General features: G+C 38.7%; 1 protein-coding gene across 1 annotated transcript in view; it reads right to left on the bottom strand.

Annotated features, from left to right (window-relative positions):
• Positions 1-234: 234 nt before the first annotated feature.
• Positions 235-20,326, bottom strand: part of RAD23B (RAD23 nucleotide excision repair protein B) — a 30,047-nt gene continuing 9,955 nt past the window's right edge. The window contains exons 2-10 of the mRNA XM_088530423.1: positions 18,207-18,288; positions 16,187-16,266; positions 13,990-14,255; positions 11,164-11,219; positions 7,445-7,572; positions 4,738-4,840; positions 3,338-3,465; positions 2,760-2,930; positions 235-997 (exon numbers count right to left, since the gene is read on the bottom strand). Coding sequence (XP_088386549.1) covers positions 884-997; positions 2,760-2,930; positions 3,338-3,465; positions 4,738-4,840; positions 7,445-7,572; positions 11,164-11,219; positions 13,990-14,255; positions 16,187-16,266; positions 18,207-18,288 — 1,128 coding nt within the window. The 3' untranslated portion in view covers positions 235-883. The remainder of the gene's footprint in view (positions 998-2,759; positions 2,931-3,337; positions 3,466-4,737; positions 4,841-7,444; positions 7,573-11,163; positions 11,220-13,989; positions 14,256-16,186; positions 16,267-18,206; positions 18,289-20,326) is intronic.

Here is a 20,326-nt window from a genome sequence, read left to right as displayed (position 1 = left end):
AAAGTAAAATTTGAGTTGATAATAAAGTATTACTGGGATGGATTAAATATTCGTTGCTGTCAGAAAAGAAAAAATACTCTGTTCACAAGAGTGACAAAACCAAGCATGCAATCTTTGCTTTTCAAACCTTTACTGTAACATAGCAATAAAATAAACAGTAATTAGATATCTATATTTTTTTCCCCAAAATAAGAAATGTAAACAGGAAAAAAAGTTTACCTGTACACATAACAGCTTCCCATATTCTTTGAGAAGGGAGGGGGGCTTTCAACTTATGATCAAGATACTTTTAACTAAAAAGAGTTTCCATTTAAAGGGATTCATTTTTTAATTGTTGAACAAAATAATGGGCTTCTTGCATTAATTTAATAAATGTCAAATAGCAAAATAACTATCCATATTTTGGCATTCATGTTTACATTTGCTCAGATATTTTAGGTTTCTCAAAGCCACTATCCAGTGTTGCCATGAAATACAGATTGCAGATTCTAGGTAGCCAAGGCAATCTCCAACACCACGGTTAAAGAAAAAAGGAACATGAAGCAGGGCCTTACACTACATTTCTGGAACTAGTATAGTAAGAGTGAAAACCTAGAAAAAGTAGCCTACAGTTTATAGAAGGAACTAAATACCTGCAGAAGCTGATTTTTGGTTGCATATTATCTTACACTGTGTGATTTGATGTATCTGCAGATTTAAAGGAGATATTCTGGTATATTCATTTGCTGTTTCCTATATTTTCATCTCTCTTCCCCCCACCCTTCCATATACCATACACTGAGCATGATGGATGACAGCCCAAATATTCCAGACAATCCAGTGAACAAAGTTGTTGTAATGCACTGGTGTGAGGTGTGAGATAAAAAAAAAAAGTCTCTCCTTTTCAATCTTCATCAAAGTTCTGTTGTAGAAGAAAGTTGGCAGCCAAGTTTTCATTCTTCTCACAAGCAAAATACGCCTGTATCACAAGTCCTTCAGGAAATCCTAACGCCTTTAACTGAAGAAAAGAAACACATTTAGAATTTACAGTTTGTCCAGTTAGCTTCTCTGTATGCTTAATATCTTATTAAACACCAACCCAGACATTAAACTTAAGCTATTTTTGTTTTGTGGAAACAAACTTTGCTGCTTAGACTTGTGTGTAGACTGTTTCTTCAGGAAGTGAAATTAAGTTCTCACATGGAGAAGTGCCTTGAAGCAGTGTTATGAAGCACTGAAAATCACATCACTTTTACTGCCACAGTGAGGTACTAAGATAGCACCAGGTCACAGTAATGTTGCAAAGTAAGTACACACTGCACCGCTGCAGAAAAATAGTAATGAAAAAATCTGACTATGCACATTTTAATCTAGTAATTAAAAAAAGTTCAACATTTTTAACAAAAATGCCTGGAGCTCAATGTGCAACGTGTGATTCACACACCACTGTTAAGTAGTCCAGCACACCACATGAAGGTGTACTTTTTTTAAAAAAAAAATCTGATTAAAAATTGCAACCATGAAAAGCAAGTCGAGAGAAATCTGTTTTCAGCAGTTCTGGGGACTAACAACTCCGACACAATAAAACTGGGGGATGAGACTACAGGAAAAAGGCTTGTTCCTGTGCCAAACGAAACGGGATTAGCCTGCATTTAGGCAGTCTACAAGCAGATCTTTGTTTTAGCCAGAGGCAAGTAAATGCCATCTTCTTGTGGAGATTTTCTCAAAGTCCTCACGACACCTGCAAGGCATTCTGCATCCAGGGCAGATCAAATCTCTGTGAGAAACCAGGTTCTATTATCACTTATCATCCACTCTTAGATTTAGGATCAGGCTTACAAACAGAATGAATGTGCCAGTTGTTGTACTATGTTTTCAGGTCTGTCCTTCATGGAAATGTGAAGAAGCAGACATCCTTCTCTCCCTGTGTTTTGGAGCAGCATTTAATGATAATGCTGTAGTGCATAAACATGGCTTTAAAGGGAAATGAAGCAGAATGAGAGAGAATAATCTGTAAAGAAGTAAATGGGCAAAGAGACTTGTTTTATTAACTATCAATTTCCTTCAGATGCAGCAAATTAAAGGGTAGACTAAAGAGCTTTTTGGGTAACTCTTACATTAACCTGTGCTTTTCCAGTTAAGAAAAAAAATGTCTTTGATATCTGTATAGCACGGCACTGAAAATCCCTGTAATTGGATTTTAGTATGTAAAATCTCAGAGTCAGTGCCATCTGTGTAAATCCAGATTTAGTCAGTATTGCAAATAATATTAATGCGTTCATGCAGTATATCCCTAAAATTGATTATATATTGAATTTTTACCCGTATTTTTCAAAAGATAAAACTAATTCTTATACTAACTTCAACTAATCTATTTCACTGTGAGATCTCTGACCATCCAAGTACTTTGCAAAGTGTTCATCCATATTCCTTAGAATCTGGCCCTATCTTGAAACCTACTGTCTGAGGCTTTTGCATAAGGTCCTTGCTGAAGGTCTATTTCCTCAGAGAAACTCATTCAAATCATCCGTTACTACAGATGGACTCTGATCACTTACAAAGCTCCATGCTTTCTAAGGAAGACAGATTCAGGAGAGTTTAGATTCAGTCGCTATGCAGCAAAAACAGACGTGATTTGAAACAGACCAGGGTAGCTAAGAAATACCACAAATCAGTTATAGATGATTAATATTGATTTAAGACATAGCTTAACAACGCACTAGGCAGAGTCAACACCCTACAGCAGCAGTTAAACAACGTCCCAAAGCAGAAAGGCTCACCCTTTCTATAGCTTCTTTTTCCTGAGGTGTTACTTGAATGTAGTTCATGGGACCACTTCCAGCTTCTGCTACTCCATCAGTGCTGCCTTCACCACCACTTACACCTTGACTAGATTCTTGAACTGGCTCGTTCAGCATCTGAATAAAATGCTCCTGATGTTGGCTTATTTGCTGTGGTATATGGGAGAATAAAAGGAAACAACATATTGAAATAAAGCATGTTTAGCCCTGCCAACAAGCAGCTAACTTTATTTATTTTCAGTGACTTAAGAAAAGCACTGTAGCACAGTGTAGAAAGCACTTAAAGTGACTAAATCTAACCATAAGAAATGCAATTTCATGACTAAATCCAGTTGCGGTGACCTCCCCTCTTCTCATGCCCTCTGCACCTCTTACAAGGGGATTCAGATCCATTTCTAACGCCATAGAAAATATGTTCTGCATAGCAGCAACTGCTGGAAAGCCACCAATGGCATGGTAAAACTAGCATTAACATGTTATTCTACTTAATGTCAACATTTCAGTTGCTCTAAAAGCTACAGACTTAATAATGTTATTTTGTGTCCTTAAAATTTCACCTGCAGTAGTTGAGGGTTTTCCCGTCCTATCTGCTGTAGCAATGCTGGCAACAGAGAAGGATTTTGCTGAATAATTTGTCTCATCTGCTGGAACTGAGGCTGATTTCGTAAAAACTCAAGCGGATGTCCTGAAAAATCAAAGACAGAAACATTTTTTAAAAGCGAGTTACCAAGATTTCTTTACCAAAAGTAACGTACATCACAACTGTGAATAGAAATATGACTTTTCCAGGGTCAAGTTAAAAGGCAAAAGGGTACATAATGTAACTTGAATTAAATTTTACCTTCCTACTTAACCTGAACTGGAAGATTCCTTTCAAATCAGTGAGTTTTACCAAATAGCTGGTATTTTAGCATACTCCTTCCTTCAGCAACTGGGAAGGAGTGGGTTTCACAGTTTAACTGGTGTTGTATATGAAATGGACACCACCTGACACCTTGGAGATGACCTTGCCTTTTCGGTTTGATTTACTCTAACTTTAGCTTAGTATCTTTTCTAACAAAGTTAAATGAAGTACATTCTTCACACTCCAGTCTCTCTGAAAATCTCACAGGCCTTTCTCCTAGATCTCCTGCACTTTTCTCTTTAAATCTCATCTCTGAGTAATTTCATCCAGAAACACTCAGAAGCTTCCGTTTCTGTACTTAAAACAGAGGCATATCTTCTAATCAGGTCCACTCTATCTTCCTCAAGCAAGTCTTTGCATCCCACATTTCCTGTGCTAGGAGCTATTGCCTTCAACTTGGCACAGTCAGAACTCCTCTGGTATACACTGTCACCTCTGTCATTCTTTACTTATGGATGTCATGACTGTCTTTCACTCCTGCCTGTAGGTTTAGCATTCTGGCCGCAAAGAAAGCTTAAATCTTGGAAATTTCTCTGTCACAAATTGAATAAGACTCGATTATGCTCCTTTCATGTATTTATTTCTTCTTAGAGAGCATTCTTTTCGCCAGGCACTAACCACTCCCTTCAGGAGTGAGGGGTAGTAGCTGATGGATGGGTCTCAGGGGCTCTATGCCTCAGCTCCTACTGCACGCTCCCCTCTTGACATTCCAGCTCTCCCAGCAATAAAGGCATTAGGATAACCGCAGTTGGCGGAGCACTGTTAGCCACAAAATAGGAAGACAGATTTAAGTGAGAGCAAACACAACCCCATCCACATTTGCGGTCTTGTATTTAAAACTGAAACAAAGGAATGGCACGAGATCACAGCAGTAATAAAAATGCAATGTCTTACTACGGGTATATCCACATACGACAAGTCATTTCTTCCAAGCGGGACCACGCTCGTGGAACTTACGTGTTATGGCTCTCACCCGATTCACTGTTACCAGTTCAATTAAACTCACTCCAGCACGGACGCTCAGGTGCTCCTCTCAAGCACAATCCCTCTTACCTCCTGAAGAGCTCGTAGTTGTCGGCACGGTTCCTGCTGCTGGAGTCTGCGTGCTTGCTACCTGGGGAGGCTCAGCCACGGTCTGGTTATCCCCAGGGATGCCCTAAAGTCACAGATCACATTATTACCTACGGAATGCTAAAAGGAATTTGTGTTATTCCACGGATTATTTAGTTCCCAGAAGGAAAAGACAACATTAAAACTTTCACTGCAAATATACAGCAAATGCAGTCCTAACGACAGATAACAATTTACCACTGGAGAAGAATACTGTGGAGTAGTTTTTGACACAAAAAATATATATATGGCTCATATAAATATGTATTAATGCAATAAACCCTATCCTGTCTCTGTTTGTCCAAATGAAAATGCATTTACTCCACGAACAGAAACTTGCGTTGATACCTGTACTTATATGATGTTGCGAAAAAGTTTAAGTATAAAGTTATAACTTTATGTTATGCTATTATGCAAATAAAGTTACATTGTAACATAAAATGCTTACAGTGAGGTCACAGATGCTGTATAGTTAAGGAACTAACAATTTAGCTATCAGGAAAGTAAAAGAGGGAACAGCACAAACGTCTGGATCTGCTTTTTCCAACTAATAGTTGAATGATTGTCATTCATTGTATTGCGAGTGTGAAAAGGTCTGCATATAATCAGATTTCTAACAAAAAATAGTTAACTTGAATTTTGTTCCATTTTCTGTATGCAAACTTTGAAGAGTGTTAACTACTATTCAGAGGGCTGACCTAAAAAACGTGGGATGCGATTTATACATTCCAGACAGATCATAACATATTGCCTTCCTCTTACATGGAAAACCTTTGAACTTTGTATCCTAAACGTATTTTCCACACTATCACTGGGAACTGTACTCCACACGCCAAATTTGTCTATTCCATCATCCTCCCTGAAGCCTGGAAACCACCTTTGTGCACACTTGAAAGCAATCATTTCCAGCTTTGCGCAGGAGCAAGAGGCTGCAAAATGATGCTGTTTGGACAGGGGAACTGCCAGAACAGAACCCAAAATAGACAGCTTCCACAAAGCAGCACGACTCTCGAGACACACACAGTAATAACTGGGGGATGTTACACCCAGCCCCAAGGCGACAAGACCACACGAGACTGTCTACTCCCCAACACCTCGTCTCCAAGGTAGACAGAGCAACAGGTTTGGTCAATCTAGCACAGGATATACTGGCAGCTGATGTTCTGCTACCTCATCTTCATGTGACACACTCACCACTGTATCTGATGAGGACAAATACACATACAGCTAATATAAAGGCTACATCTGTAGAGGGAGAACTACATAATGCTCCAGAGGCAGGACTTGGCCCTATCTTATACACACCGAGATATATAGCACCACCTTCAACATCAAGTTCATATTTAAGCAACCCATGAAAGTTTTCCCTGTCTCTCCTTTTATTAGCATTTTTATCTGGCTTGATCAGCTTGCTATGCTTTCCTCCTTCCACAAAAAGGGAAAAAAAATCCACTAACGATGCAATCTTATGGTATCTATCTACTACTGCCTTACAGAATGCTACTTAAACACATTTTTCCATCAAATCAGATATTTGGTGGTATGCGAGTACAAATTACAAAAACAGGGTTGACTTTATTCATAGAAGCATATGTGGTCAACGCAAACTATGTCCAGACCAGACAACAAATGTTCTTTAAGTCTTAAGTTTCTTCTTGAATGGAAGCACTAAGGAAACTAATCTAACCAAACTGACTTAGAGATGATTTTTCATATTAATTCCTGAAGCTAAATTTGAGGTATCATTCTCCAAGTAACCAAGGCTATGTAATATAGTAATCCAATGAGACTGATCATCTCTTATCTGATCACCTAGTTTATGCAGGTATACAACTGAATAAAGTACAATGTTAATTAAATCTTTATATGGAATATAGGGTCTAAATTAAACACACTGGAAATAATGATTAAATAACGAATTCTATGTATTTGAACTCGCAGATCCATTTCTTTACAGTTTCAATTCACCTACCAGACTATCACATGCAATGAGATTTAATTCGACAACAAAAATGAATCCTAAAACAACTCCCAAGATTCCTGCTAGACTGAAGCTATTCTTTGTTGTCTTTCAAGCAGTGAAGCTTGTTTCAGCTTTAAAACTAAAATTACCTATTAAGAGCTTGTTTCTTGTCCAAAAGATTACTTAACTAAAATGCTAGTTAACCTAAGCATACCATAGTAATTTCAAATCTTTCCATTTGGAAAATGTATTAATAAGAACTCTGTGTATGATTAGTAAAAACAATGAACAGGAGCTCTAAGAAATCTATTGTGAAGTTAGAATCTAACACGAAAATACACCTACATTTGTCACTAAGACATCAGCACAAGCAGAATCATTCTTTGAGCTACTCATTGCCAGTTATAGTTTATCATTGAAACATGGCATTCTTTACATATATAGCCACATAAATCCATGTAAAATAAAAGATACAGCTAAGGATGATTTTGGGATTTCCTGTAAAACAGGAACCTCAAAACTGCATCTCACCATTCTATCCTTAGACCTGCTGTTTCCTTTGAACACGCATTATTTTCATTATTATCCAATCAGGAAAAAGCAAGTAAATCAAAGTCAAAATTTCCCTTTAACATGGGCATAACAAAAAAATGAAAGGGGAGAGTGTAAACGAAACAAGCAGCTCACCATCAAAAGGTATTCCACCGCTCTGTCAGGATTGTTGAAGCTGGCTCTCAGCGCGGCAATTACTTGCTCCCGTTCATATCCCATGGACATGATCTCAGTCACCATATTCTCATAGGATTGACCTGTCACTAGAAGGAAGATGACCACCATTTTAAGAGTGTGAGGCAAAAAAACCCAAAACAAAACAGAACCACCCCCCCAATGCATTTAAATAGAGAAATACCATTTATACCCTAAATTTGAATCACTATTCGGAGAGTGAAGAAGAAGAGCTCATACTAAACTTGCCATGATTCTGTTTCAGTAACTTAAAATATATACAGGGTGTTTCATAATGCACTCAACAGGAATGGTAAGGTCCAGGGAACAGAACACGATGCAGTCTCTACTGAAGAAAAAAGCCCTGTATTTATGATCCACTGTATCCCATAACTGAGTTCTCCTCCCCATATTTTCCTCTAAGGTCATGGGCATCCTTGCAGCTCGTATTCAATTCCATACTTAATTAAAAATGTCTTCTGCAGTATAAGGTTGTAAGGCTCTCCAGGCAGAAATCTACTGGCCAAGCTCTTGTTAAGCGTTATAATTTGTGAAATAAAATCTTAACACTTCCCTACGGCTAGAAAAATGACAAAGAGTGAAGGCTACACTATAATTGTGTATTGCTACATGCTGGTGACAAGAATCAAGATAATGGGTCCTATGGGTGAATTCAAAACAAGCAGAAGACTCGAAATTATATCTAGAAAGTCATTTAGTTCTCAGTGAGGATCAAGGAAAGCTAACTTAATTTATATATTTTTACTAGACAACGTTCATAATGAATTCCCCACCACCTTATAGCACAATGGGCTAAAACTGGCCCATATTTGCACATGTCCCATCTCAGTAGGACTGTACTGTCGACAGTTTAACACTAGCAAGCAATTATCAGGAAAGTTAAATAATTAAGTTTTCATTTAAAAAAAAATTACAGAAAAACAGAGGAAACAAATACTAGATCCATTCCTTTAAGACAAATACATCACAATTAAAAGAATCAAAAAAAGTTTAAAAATAGTATTTGTTAATATTTGTTTTTAAAAACATTTCATGTTCTTGGTATTGTCTTGAGTTAAATTCCTTCTAACACAGTCACACTGTTCAAAGTTAACTTTTTTTTTTTTGGTGGTGGTGGTGGGTTTTTTTAGTTTTTGTTTAAGACTACTTCCAACTGATCAATGGCTGTATAATGCAGGGCAATATACCCAAGCACAGCAAAATAATATTAACTTGAAGATAACTGCTTTTTCCAAGAACGAGGAATTAACTGACATCACTTAACTAATTGGAATATTTATTGTTTAGACTACAAGACAGAAGCTCTGACTTGAGTTTACGGAATGGTATGTGCAAGTCTGTATACGTACAACTGGAAGATTATCCACATCAACCTTCATCCTTAAAAAAAAATCCACAAACTTGTGCTTTAAAGATGTATATTTCTGTGCACCTTTTTATAGAAGTAAAAAAAAAAAAAAAAAAAAAAAAAAAAAAGCCAAAATAATTGTCCCAATAGAGCGATTTTGATAAACTTGCTGGCTATGGTCTTTCTTACCCACCACTATTTTATCCTTGCTACTGCTAACAACTAATTGAGCTGAACAGCAAAAGGAATGCCTTTTGATTTGAGTGTCTGTTGGTTAAGCAGTTCTGTGGTGGTCCTCCAACACGGCCAGAACACTACGAAATAAGTTACAGGAAAAGGAAATTTGAAAGCAAGAAGGTCAGTTTATCCCTCACTCTACATTAAGCACAAGTAAAAGCCAAGAAGGAAATACAGGTACTGTAAATGGAGGCATGTGAGGTTCATACACAATATACTTAGCCAAGTAAGGCCAAAACAAGCTCAAGAATAAATAAATGAGGAATTACACACAAGTTAAGTTGGACACGTTCGAGCTCATTACTCTGCGACTAAAAGTCTGTGAGGTCACCACTAAACTGATTTTGTTCTTTTGGTCTTCCAACATTTTAAATTTTGACTCATCCTGGAATCCAGTTCCTCATGCTTCCTACATAATTCCTGCCTCCTGCCCTACAAAAACACAGGTTGTACCCAGGAAAGAGTTGGAACTGCAAAACACAGTTTATACTACACACAGTCCAACTGATTTTCAGCCAGCTTAGCTGACAAATTAGAGTAAATCATGAGAAATCAATCCTGCTTTTTAAAGTGAAGTCAAGTCTCTTCAGACAATATTACTCAGAGACCGGACATGCTAAAGATTCTACTTAAGAATGTAAAAAAAAACCCTCGCAAAAACCTACTTCTTCTCAAAGGAGAAGGACCACAGAGCTCATAAGCTCATGCCTAGTGGCTTTAAAAAAAAAAAAAATCTTTGCAGGATATTTATCCAGAAAATTACTCTTAATACCTGCAATTTCTGAATAACTGAAAGGCATTTAGGTTTGCTATAACAGAAACAAACAAACAAAAAAACTCATCAAATGGACAATTCTCTTCTGCTACATTAAAAAAATACACATATTCAACTCTGAAGGTAACAAACTATTAAACCAAACTAGCACATATAAACTTTATCATCACTGTTAAAGGATGTGCGATGAACACATCTGAGTCACCAGGGTTTAATAAGTCATTAATGAACCTGTATCACCTTTGAAACACAACAGAATACTTGACTGGTTGCCTCCTACGCTACATATCAGCTACCTTTGCTCCAGCATTTCTTCAACCTTTAACAGCATTTCTCAACACACAACTGCAATTAGATGAATTAAACCCGGTGACTACTACCAATCCCAGTTAAGAAGTGCTGCTCCCAAGTGACTCTGAGCTGCTTGTTCCTCTGAGCTGCCTCCAACATGTGCACCCACCACTTCACAAAAATGTAAGCAGTGATTCCTGCTTTGTTTGGATTAACTACTTGAAGATACAGCTTCATGTTTACAGAGATGAGAAAGGCAACATAAAAAAAATTCTCTCCCTCCTAATGTCTATGCCTCAATTTTCTACATTCTGAAAAATTCTCTCCAACAAGCTTTATGTTTACAGTTCTAGTGACAGGAGTTTGTGGGTTTGTTTGGTAATTCCGTAAGTATCTGCATCATGACACTGAGGAGCAGAAAACCCTATTGTTTTATCCCATTTGTTTTACCTTCTCAGTGGCAAAGACATTAAAACTGTTAGAACAAAAAAGTGGATCAACTCTTAAGCACTCAGAGGAACTCATCCCACAGCACGGACAGCACCAGACATGGTGAATTTATATAAACACAACTTAAAAGTATCCTGGATATACTCTGACAGTACTGCCAAAGCTGGAACAAGTGAGTAATAAAGCTACCATATTATCAGACCTGCTCACTGGGAAGCAAAGGTAAAAGAAAAACTTACACATATTTATGGCCAGTCTTCTATCCAAGCCACTTTAAGTTGAATAATTAGAAGAGATATCAAGGCAAAGAGGGGAAAAAAAAGAAACAGGAAGAATAAGAATTTTCTTTTTCTACAGTAAAAATATATGAAGTGAAATATTCTTCAGCAAAGAAATTCCTGATACTAGTTCTATGGTATGGACTTCTTTCCTCAGAGAAGAGTACTTTAACTTTAAAAATGACAGACCCAGAGGAGAATGTCAACATCTGCGAATCCCTCATTTGTTCCTGCTGCACCAAAGTAACATCTACATTCAAAAAAAAAACACTCAACTTACCAAGTGCACTTATAGCATCCTCAAAAAGATTTGATCGAGATGTATCACCTGCTGTACTGTAAGATGAAGACAAGTGCAATGGTAATTACAAAACTTTGGAAAACTTCCTGTTTTTCAAAACAGAAGCAGCAGCTGTAACTGTGTCAGTGGCACCTTTTGTTTTGAAGAACCTTTCTGACGGGCCGTCCCTCCTGGATTTATAAGGAAACCAAATTTTACAAAATTCAGTGCTATCATTTTTAGTGCTTAAAGGCCAAGCCCCCACCCCACATTTTGGCTGCTGCCCACCTGCTCATCAGCTTTCTTGAACGCCGTAAGCAGAGGGAGGACAAGATGGGTTTTGTAAAGCACACAGCATGTCTTTAACTGCTTCACGGAAGTCATTGGGGCAGCTCAGGTCAGTCTCAGTGAAGACCTAAGCGGGTCCTGGCCAAGCACTTTTTAAAATCTCAGTGTTGCCCCTTCCCAGTAAGGCAAACTGCTGATGTAGGCAATGATTCCCTTTCAGAATACAGCGGGTAGGTTAAAGGAATGAAGGCCCATCTCCATGAGCACAGCGTAGCTCAGAGAGGAACCCCAGCAACCTAACCAGACGCAGCAGAGCCCCTGCCCTAGACCACCCCAGCCCTGTCAGCGGATGCCAACCAGCCCCATGGACCAGCAATGACCCTTCTCTCCCTTATCCTGACAGATGAAGAGGGGAGGCTCCTTGGCTGCCATACAGACTGGGGAGCTGCTGCCTTCAGGGCTTTGGGACTTATCACCAGATACCAGGAAAAAATGCTCTGGGATTGTGAAAGATTCATTATGAGACGTCTAGGGGAAGGACTAAAGTCAGGCCAACGTGCTGAGGATCAATATAGACTAGGGATGAAAAGGATGGAAAACAGAGGTGAAAGTGGGGACAACAGTCATCTGCAAAACTGGTAGCTGGTCAGTACATATGTCTGGACATGCCCCGTGCCTCATCAGCAGATCTGGTCTTGTTAAGGATTCACTTCTAAACATATTCCTGGGTGGCAGGGCTCTCATGTGTGTGTTTGGAGGTCTAAGTGCGCAGCTGGAGAAGGGGCTCTAGGTCACAGCCAAAGAGAGGAAGCAGACAAGACTGCTGGTGCTGTTTGTATTCACGTGGGTGCTGCATCCTCCCCATCTCCTGGGGATGCACCTTCAGCCTCAATACTAGGTGGACCTGGGCTCATGGAGCTGCAGCAGCTCCACAGTCACTGGGCTGCCGGAGCTGCCAGCTCCTAACAACAACAGACAAAAGATCATCAGATTAATCAAAATCAACCGCCGGAAGAGGCTGTTTTAAAAAAAAAAAAATTAAAAAAAGTCTGTCAAGGTATTTGCAGAAATATATCCTTTTATGTAAGGGAAAAAAAAAAAAAAAAAAACTGTTCCAGCAAGAATATTTCAGTAGTATTTATCACTGCCAAGGTTTACCACAGCTGAAAAAGAGCAAAGATGAAACAGGACACCAGCTTGACTGGTCAAGGCCACATGAACCTTCACTCACCCCTGAAGCAGTAATTACTTAATTTCTCAAGCAAATCTAAACAAGCAGTGCTCACTAAAAATCAAGGCAGGCAATACCTACAAGGTATTCACCAGATTACTCCTTTGCTTTCTGTTAGAATTAAGTATTCACATTGAGACCCCTTCTCCTGCACTGCAATTTGTGCACAGAAAGCCTGCAGAACGCTGTTTCAGAAACAAAGATTTCATCTAGGCTTTGAACTTGCTGAACAAACAGAGGAGAAAAAAATCTCACCAACAAAGAAAAGGAAGTTATTTCACTGCTACCTGAAGCCTCATTTGTATCCCCTAATTCATGAGACTAAAAAGACATGCCAATTTCACAAAATAGCAAAAATAAATCAATAATGAAAGGCATTTAGTGCAATAAATCACCACTGACATTTTAAGGTAATTGTAAATTTTGCAAACAATTGCAATCTTTGTTTCTTCAGTCCCATATCAAACCAACATTTGATGGTATACAAACAGTTAAAAAAACATTTTGTGCAACACATAGATAATAAATAAATAATAGATAATAAACTATTGTTTAAGAAAAAAAGATCTGATGCAATGCAGCACTTTGCAGGCCATTCAGTTACAGACTTTTTTTTTTTCATCTCATGTAGTATTTAGCTGAGCAACAAAAGTACAAGCAAAGTACAAGCAACCACGAAACTTTAAACTTGCACTTGCTTTTCTTGATTGAGAACTGAGGTTAGAAGCTACCCCAGCTCTCACAGCTATTTCCAGATCGGCCACTGGCTTGCTTATAATGGATAATCTTATAGCATTATTATATTATCAAGAGTAATATGATAAACTATATTTGGGGGAAAAAAGTTGACTCTGTGAACAGATCTTTCCAGGCCTATCCAAAAATCTTTCCAGTAGCTAAGGGACTCTTACTGTAGTAAACAAGTTCTTAGCACAATTCACACCAAATCAGTGTAATCTTAAACATAATCAGAGATATTTAAGGGGGAAAACAGCTATTTAAAGCCTGAAGAGCCTCCCAATTTTGAGTGCAAGTGATAAAAGAGCACGTGGGCCACAGTTAACTCAAAGGCCTGCAGAGAATGCAATACTAACTCTGCACTCCCAGCTTAGTTCCAAACCATGCTTCCCACAGGGAAGGGTGCAAAGAGGTGAGCGTATTACCATCAGTACCGTGCACAGTTAGGAGGGAAGAAAAGTTATGCACAAAAATGATTGGACTGACACTGTAACGCAACAAATCAACCTGAAACCCAAACCAGAAGCAACAAAGCGGCAGAGAATGGACTTTGGGAGGCTCATTCGTACCTGTCAGTCGACGACGGGCTGATGGCAAACGGGGCCTCAGGTGTTTTCTCGGCGGGCGTCTCTTCTCGAGGAGTACTTACAGGCGCCGGGTCGGGAGCAGCCGCGGCCGGCGCGGGAGCGGCGGGGACGGGCGCTGGCACGGGGGCCGCAGCGAGCGCCGGCGCCGGGACAGGAGCAGGGGCTGCAGCCGCAGGGCCAGCGGCGGCCGCGGCGCTCGGCTGCGGGGCTGCCGCGAGCGTCTGCGTCGGTGCAGCTGCTGCTTTGGGCTGGGGGAGGACGGGAGAGCTCAGGAAAGGCACACAGCTGCTGCAGCGACGCTGTCGAGAGCCACTTTGTTGGCTATGCTCCGTTAAGAACATTTGTGTTTTGCCCTGTGGCCTCAACATCAAGCACAACGAAAACATTCAGGAGATAACCCAAATCTACAATGCCTTGTGTTACGTGTAAAGCACTTGTTTAGACACCTAAGCATTCACACTGTCTGAATACAAAGTGAAATCTACAAAGAAAACCTAAACATTTATAGAATAAAACACTAAATATCCCCCAAAAATGTTGCATCATAAAAGCACCTTTTTTCAGACGAAACTAAAACAGCTGTCAAAAGACATCTAACAAGTATAACAAGTGTAACATCTTCTCACCCCTCATAAAAACATGATAAAGACATAAATCATGTTTTGTTACAAACAGGTCTTCCTGGAAATGAAATACCAGAAACTAGGGCTAAAAAATAGAAATTTAATCTTCAGCAAGTTTTACTTATGCACTCTTTACATATAAAGCACTATGTAATTGGCTTTACACATACATACTGTTTTGCATACAGTCCCAAAATTCCAGAAGAACCAAGAATTATCAAATCAACAGCAACGAATTTAGACTTGCTAATGCAAGCATATAATTGTGATCTCATCTTCCCTGTTAGAAATGGGAATTCTGCCCGGATGTGGAACTAAAGCCATGTACATGAGTTACACTTTTCAGAATGTATATGACAACTGTGGTTAAAGCATGTAGCTAAGTATTGGAAAGCTGTAACATGGTTATCTGCACATATTCATACAGTTTAGTCACTTCCATGCCTGTGCAACAACAATAGCTACTTTAGCAAAATACAACTAGTTATACAAGGTGAATCACTTTCTGACAATATGGAAACTACGAAAACTAGGAAAAACGTCTTTCCTCCTTTTGCCCAAAAAGAAAGCAAAGAGGTTGGGAATAAGCAGTTTCCCTTATGACAGCCAAAACAGAGAAGATAAAGGAAGCATTTATAGAAAAGACTCAATGTGCACATAGTGTGAACATCAGAAAGAGTTAATGGGTTTGCTTCTTTGGCAGGGACATATCTTATCCAGAAAAAAAAAGGAAAGGAAAAGGAAAGAAGTCAAGAAAGTCAAGAGAAGGAAAACTAAACTCAAACACTTAAGTGTGCACAGCAATACACACATTGCAGAAGGCTGACTTCAACTCAAGGAATGCCCCAGTTTCCTCATTTCACTCATCGGTTCATGGCATTAAAGAACTATCTAATTCCTACACATAGGTTAGGTATTACATTTAGCAAGTTTAAGTATTCTTAAGTAACGGAGAAGAAAAAAATCCCTGTTCTGAAATCCCATCTGTTTCTCCTGGCTCTACTGACAAAAGTCTCTTTTCCTGAGTCCTAGTCTCTAGTTTGCCTGAAGGTATGTTCAAATAGAGAAACTATCGAGCCCACACCAAACAAAAGCAAAGGACACTTGAGCTACGGGTGTGCTTTGTCAGGAAGGGGACTTCTAATCCCAAAGTTAACCTCTCGGGACAGAGACAAAAGCCAGACGTCTCAGATCCGCAGGCCCTGGGATGCCTACCAGAGAAATGGCTCGAGTCCCGGGAAGCAATCTAGTAGCAGGGCAAGAGGAGAGGCATTTCAAACAAGTGTCACAGTCATTCTCTTTAACAAGCCATAGCTGTCCCTTAAACTTAGAGGTTTGCCGATTTGCACATTTTCTTCCTCTCCCAGTTTAAGCGTTCAGCTTGACACAATAACCTGGGGCATTAAGATCTGCTAAGAGAAACTGATGTTTCAACTCTATTCCCATAATCATTTTACTGCTGACTAAAACTTTCAGATTTTTTTCCAAGGGTATGCATTTACAATCACTAATTATATTGAGGAAAAAAAAAATTTTGAAAAATAAGGATCACTCACTTTTGTCACCATAACCACCACGAAGTTCTTCTCATCTATTTTGTATTCCTTAAGAGCTGTATCATCATTAAGGATTTTACCTAGCAAGATAAACAGATACAAATTAGCAAAAGGTCATTTACCAGATCATTAGACAGTCCTCCTGGGAGTCATTCACATGAAGTTCCAAAATTCAAAAAAAAATAAGTTTTATGCAGATATAAGAACATTAATAATACTAGGAAATGTACTTTAGCCATGAAACCTTAGCAGTTCATCTCTAAGCGACTTACTTTCTATGATATCCACAGTTTTAGCTGCTTGAAAGCAGTACCTTACCCCCAACTTGATAACTTTAGAGAAGGTGCTGGATGCATTCCACATCATTATTTTGAAAATTCATGTTTCTTTGTTGTCTTGTTAGCCCTTCAAATTTAGTAAATGACATGAAGCTCCCTGTAATAGCATAAACTTACCTGCAGGAGACAAATTTCTGATTTTGCACTTTTACTAATTTATACTTAACAGAAAGCTAAAGAGCTATGAAAAGCTAAAACTGTTTTATACACAGATATTTCGGCAGAAGGATAAAACAGAATTATGAGTCAAAATCAGAAACCTTTGTTTGCTATGCTACCAACTATAATACTTGTTAAGCAGAGATGGTATTGTAACAAAGTATGTTTGACTAATTCATAGAAGAATTAAAAATATATTAAACATAGGTATTTAAAATATATTAAATGTAGGTCTATATAATATATATATATACACATGCACACAGATGTTATTTTACAGTTAACTGCCCTAGAAATAGCATTTCTATTAGTAGAAGAAGAATTTTTAGAGAACAGTTTAAAATTTAAACAGAAACATTTTCTGAAGGTGTATCCAGGGTCACTTCCCATTTCAAAGTTAAGATGCCCATTCTCACAATCATTCTCAGCAGTAGTGGAATATACCATGTAAACCAGAATCAGAAAGACACATTTTGGTCCTGCTGACTGCAAAGAATGCAGTTTTTTTCTTTTTGTTTTAAAAAAAAAAGCAAAAAAGACTTGATTGTTTTCCTGCACTATGTAAGGGACTCTTGCCCTCATGGTCTTGATGTGCATTGCCTTCACTCAAAGGTAAGGGGAATAAAATTTGTTAAGCAGCATAATTCGGAGGGTTCCTATAAACTAGGAGAGGTTTCTTGCTTCCTCTTCAAGATTAGCTTACTAGAAGCGGAGAAACAGCAAAAGCTTGTTTACAAGCAGTATACTGGAAAAGTAAAAAGATCCAAACTTCTTTCAAATTTGGCTTGAGAGGAAAAAGCAGCAGATTTAAAAACAAACAAACAAAACCTCAAACTCAGCAGGTTCCATGCCAGCCCTGGGGCAGAACCTTTTGAACCCAGAAACGAATTCACACAAACGTGTGTACTTGTGCCAGAATGGACTGGTCCGGTAGAAGCCAATAAACAAGCCTGCATAAGGACAAATTAAATAATCCTGTATCTTTAAACTTCATCTGACACAGCCTGCTTTTCACCTGCACACGTGGTACGTTTTTTTCTAACCTCAGAAGAGGTTCTAACAGGAAGAGATTGGGTGTAGGGGGGTTTATTTCAGTACATAAGAACTAATAAAGCAAATCATCCCTCTCCCAGGAAGGAAATTTCTATTTTTTCAAAATTCTCTGATGCATATGGATGAATATTTTAGACAAGACAAAAACAAAAGGAGATGATCAAAAACATGAAATTTGATATTTTCACATCTTGATTTTTTTGTTACAATAGCTACTCCTATTACATCTATCATACATGACCCACAAATAAGAGTGATGGTAAGTCATGTTATCAGAACAAAGATAAGAGAAACACGTTCAGCAATATTTCAAAAACTCTGATTCAAAAATAATAGCTCCCATCCCCGAGTCAGTGATATTTTTCATTTGTTTGTGTTTTAGAGAAGGCTTAACCCTCAAATCAGTGTTACAGAAAAACCAGAAAAACACCATTGCACAGTCAGACACAGTATCTCAGAACATCCGTTACCTGCATAGATTAGTTTTTGGCCAGCCACTGGAAAAGCATCTTTCCCCCTTTCAGATTCAATCTTCTCCTTCAGCGCCTTCACCTAAAGCACAGAAACGGTCTTGTTAATTTAAAAGAATTTTCATGCTGCACTTGTACTTTGTTAGTCCTTTGTATTTAATTAGGTTTAGTGTACAGCATTAAGTGTTGTACACTTAATTAGTGCACAACAAAGTACACTTTGTTGTAACTATGAAAAGTGGGGAACATCAGTTTCCCAAACATGCCATTCTAGAAACTTCCTACACCAATTTTTTTCACCCTCTGTATAGACTCTCTCCTGTTTAATTTGATTACTATTTTTTTTCCATGTCAAGTACAAGTTTTGACAGACCGAAAGGTAGGGAAATCTGAGTAGAAAATGCTTTTGTCTGCTCACTCATTTCCCTACTCTGCTTTCTTTGCCTGCTCTGAAAGAGTATTTCCAGGTGCTAAGCGGTGAACTTTTACTACGTATCAAAAAGGTTGACCTTCTACTCCAAGCCAAGTCTTTCATCCACTTGCTATATACCAATCACGCTTCCTGCCTCCACATCACTCTAACTGATGCCAAAACCCTCGTGCTCAGTATCTTTTTCTTTGTTTCCTTCTTCCTTTCCCTTTGTTCCTCTGAATTCGAATTGCTCAGTTGCTTTATCAGGCTCTTTACCAGGCTTACTCTTTCAAAGCCTGGAAGTTTTAAAAGAGATGAATCCAACGGTGACATTCACGAAGGAGCTGCAACTAGTGTGAAGACAAGTGATTCTGCAGAAGCCAACGTCCTCTCTAGGCCTACACCTGACTTCAGCCATCAGACCCAGCAGGACTACAGAGAGTGATTTAACCACTCTAGGGATCCAGAACACAAGAACACTGTTGTCTATGGGACAAGACTGAAAATAAGAAACCCTTTTTTTTTTCCTGACAGCTGTAGAAAGCAAGCTGTTGCTATTTGTCAGCCTGCAGCTAACCAGCTGCATCTCTACAGCAAAACTAACAGCAGTTCACAATATTCCTAACACCTTCCACAAGGATAAAGTTTTAACTTAATGCGAACAAATTGCCAATTGTATCATCCTTCCCATGATACCCATTCTATCACTGGACTTACACTCCTTTAAAAGCTCAAAAGCATCTTTCCTTGAAAACTAAAAGTCTAAATTGTCATTTCTCCCCATTCAGTATTTAGGGTGTAATTCACTGTATCTTTGCAAGGTCAGCTTAGGCCACACATATACAATCAAATGATTGTAATTTTTAAAGAATTAGATACATCGAACATCTCCAGGAAATGGTCTGCTTCCACTCAGGCAAATTAGCCTCAGTGAGGTTAAAATCTGTCATATTTTCAAAACCTACCCTTTAACACAGAGCTTACCTCTTCACGTACATATGTACTTATACTAATCACTTAACGGTAATGTTTCAAAGCTTCTCCTTTTACTGATGCTGCCCACAACATCTGCCACAAATATACAATACACAAATCCGGCAATACGATCAGTACATATAATCTGTTTTCATGGAAATAAACGAGATGCATTTCATGTCCACTGCACTCTGTCAAGCAGAGGCAACTCTGTGTTCAGGTGCCTACTGGCCTTTATTTTCTTCATGTTTTACTGCTTGAGTTCTATTCCAGTTACATTTTCCCTACAAGGAACTTAAAGCAAAACCCCTCTCACACATAAATAAGTTTTAAAAGATAAATATTGTGGCATAGATTAGGACAGACTAAACATATGCATTAACTACTATGCAGTAATTGGACCCATGTAACTGATTTCAGATATTTATTGCAGTAAAATATTGGCAACAAAATTCCAACTGGCTGTTAGCATTTGTTATCCACCTCTTGACAGTGCTCCCCATATGAGACTGTCATTTATGCACTGCAAGTGACCTGGGGCACTGGCTTCCAAACATTCTGTATGAGCCCACCACAGATGGTGGGGATACACTTCCCTCCCGCCCCCAGGCAGTTCCAAGTGTATTGAAGCTCTCTCTAGGTAAATTGTAGTTCATACTCAGAGGCCAGAGGAACCAAGAAAAACACGACAGATAGGAGCATGGTCGAGTATCAAGCAGCATTCTGACAACCT

Source organism: Tinamus guttatus, unplaced genomic scaffold (genome assembly GCF_059628265.1).
Source record: "Tinamus guttatus ecotype Peru unplaced genomic scaffold, ASM5962826v1 Tinamus_guttatus_pri_ptg000372l, whole genome shotgun sequence".
NCBI classification, from domain to species: domain Eukaryota; kingdom Metazoa; phylum Chordata; class Aves; order Tinamiformes; family Tinamidae; genus Tinamus; species Tinamus guttatus.
The sequence above is the reverse complement of the archived record's forward strand: the minus strand, read 5'-3'. Positions and strand labels throughout refer to the sequence as shown.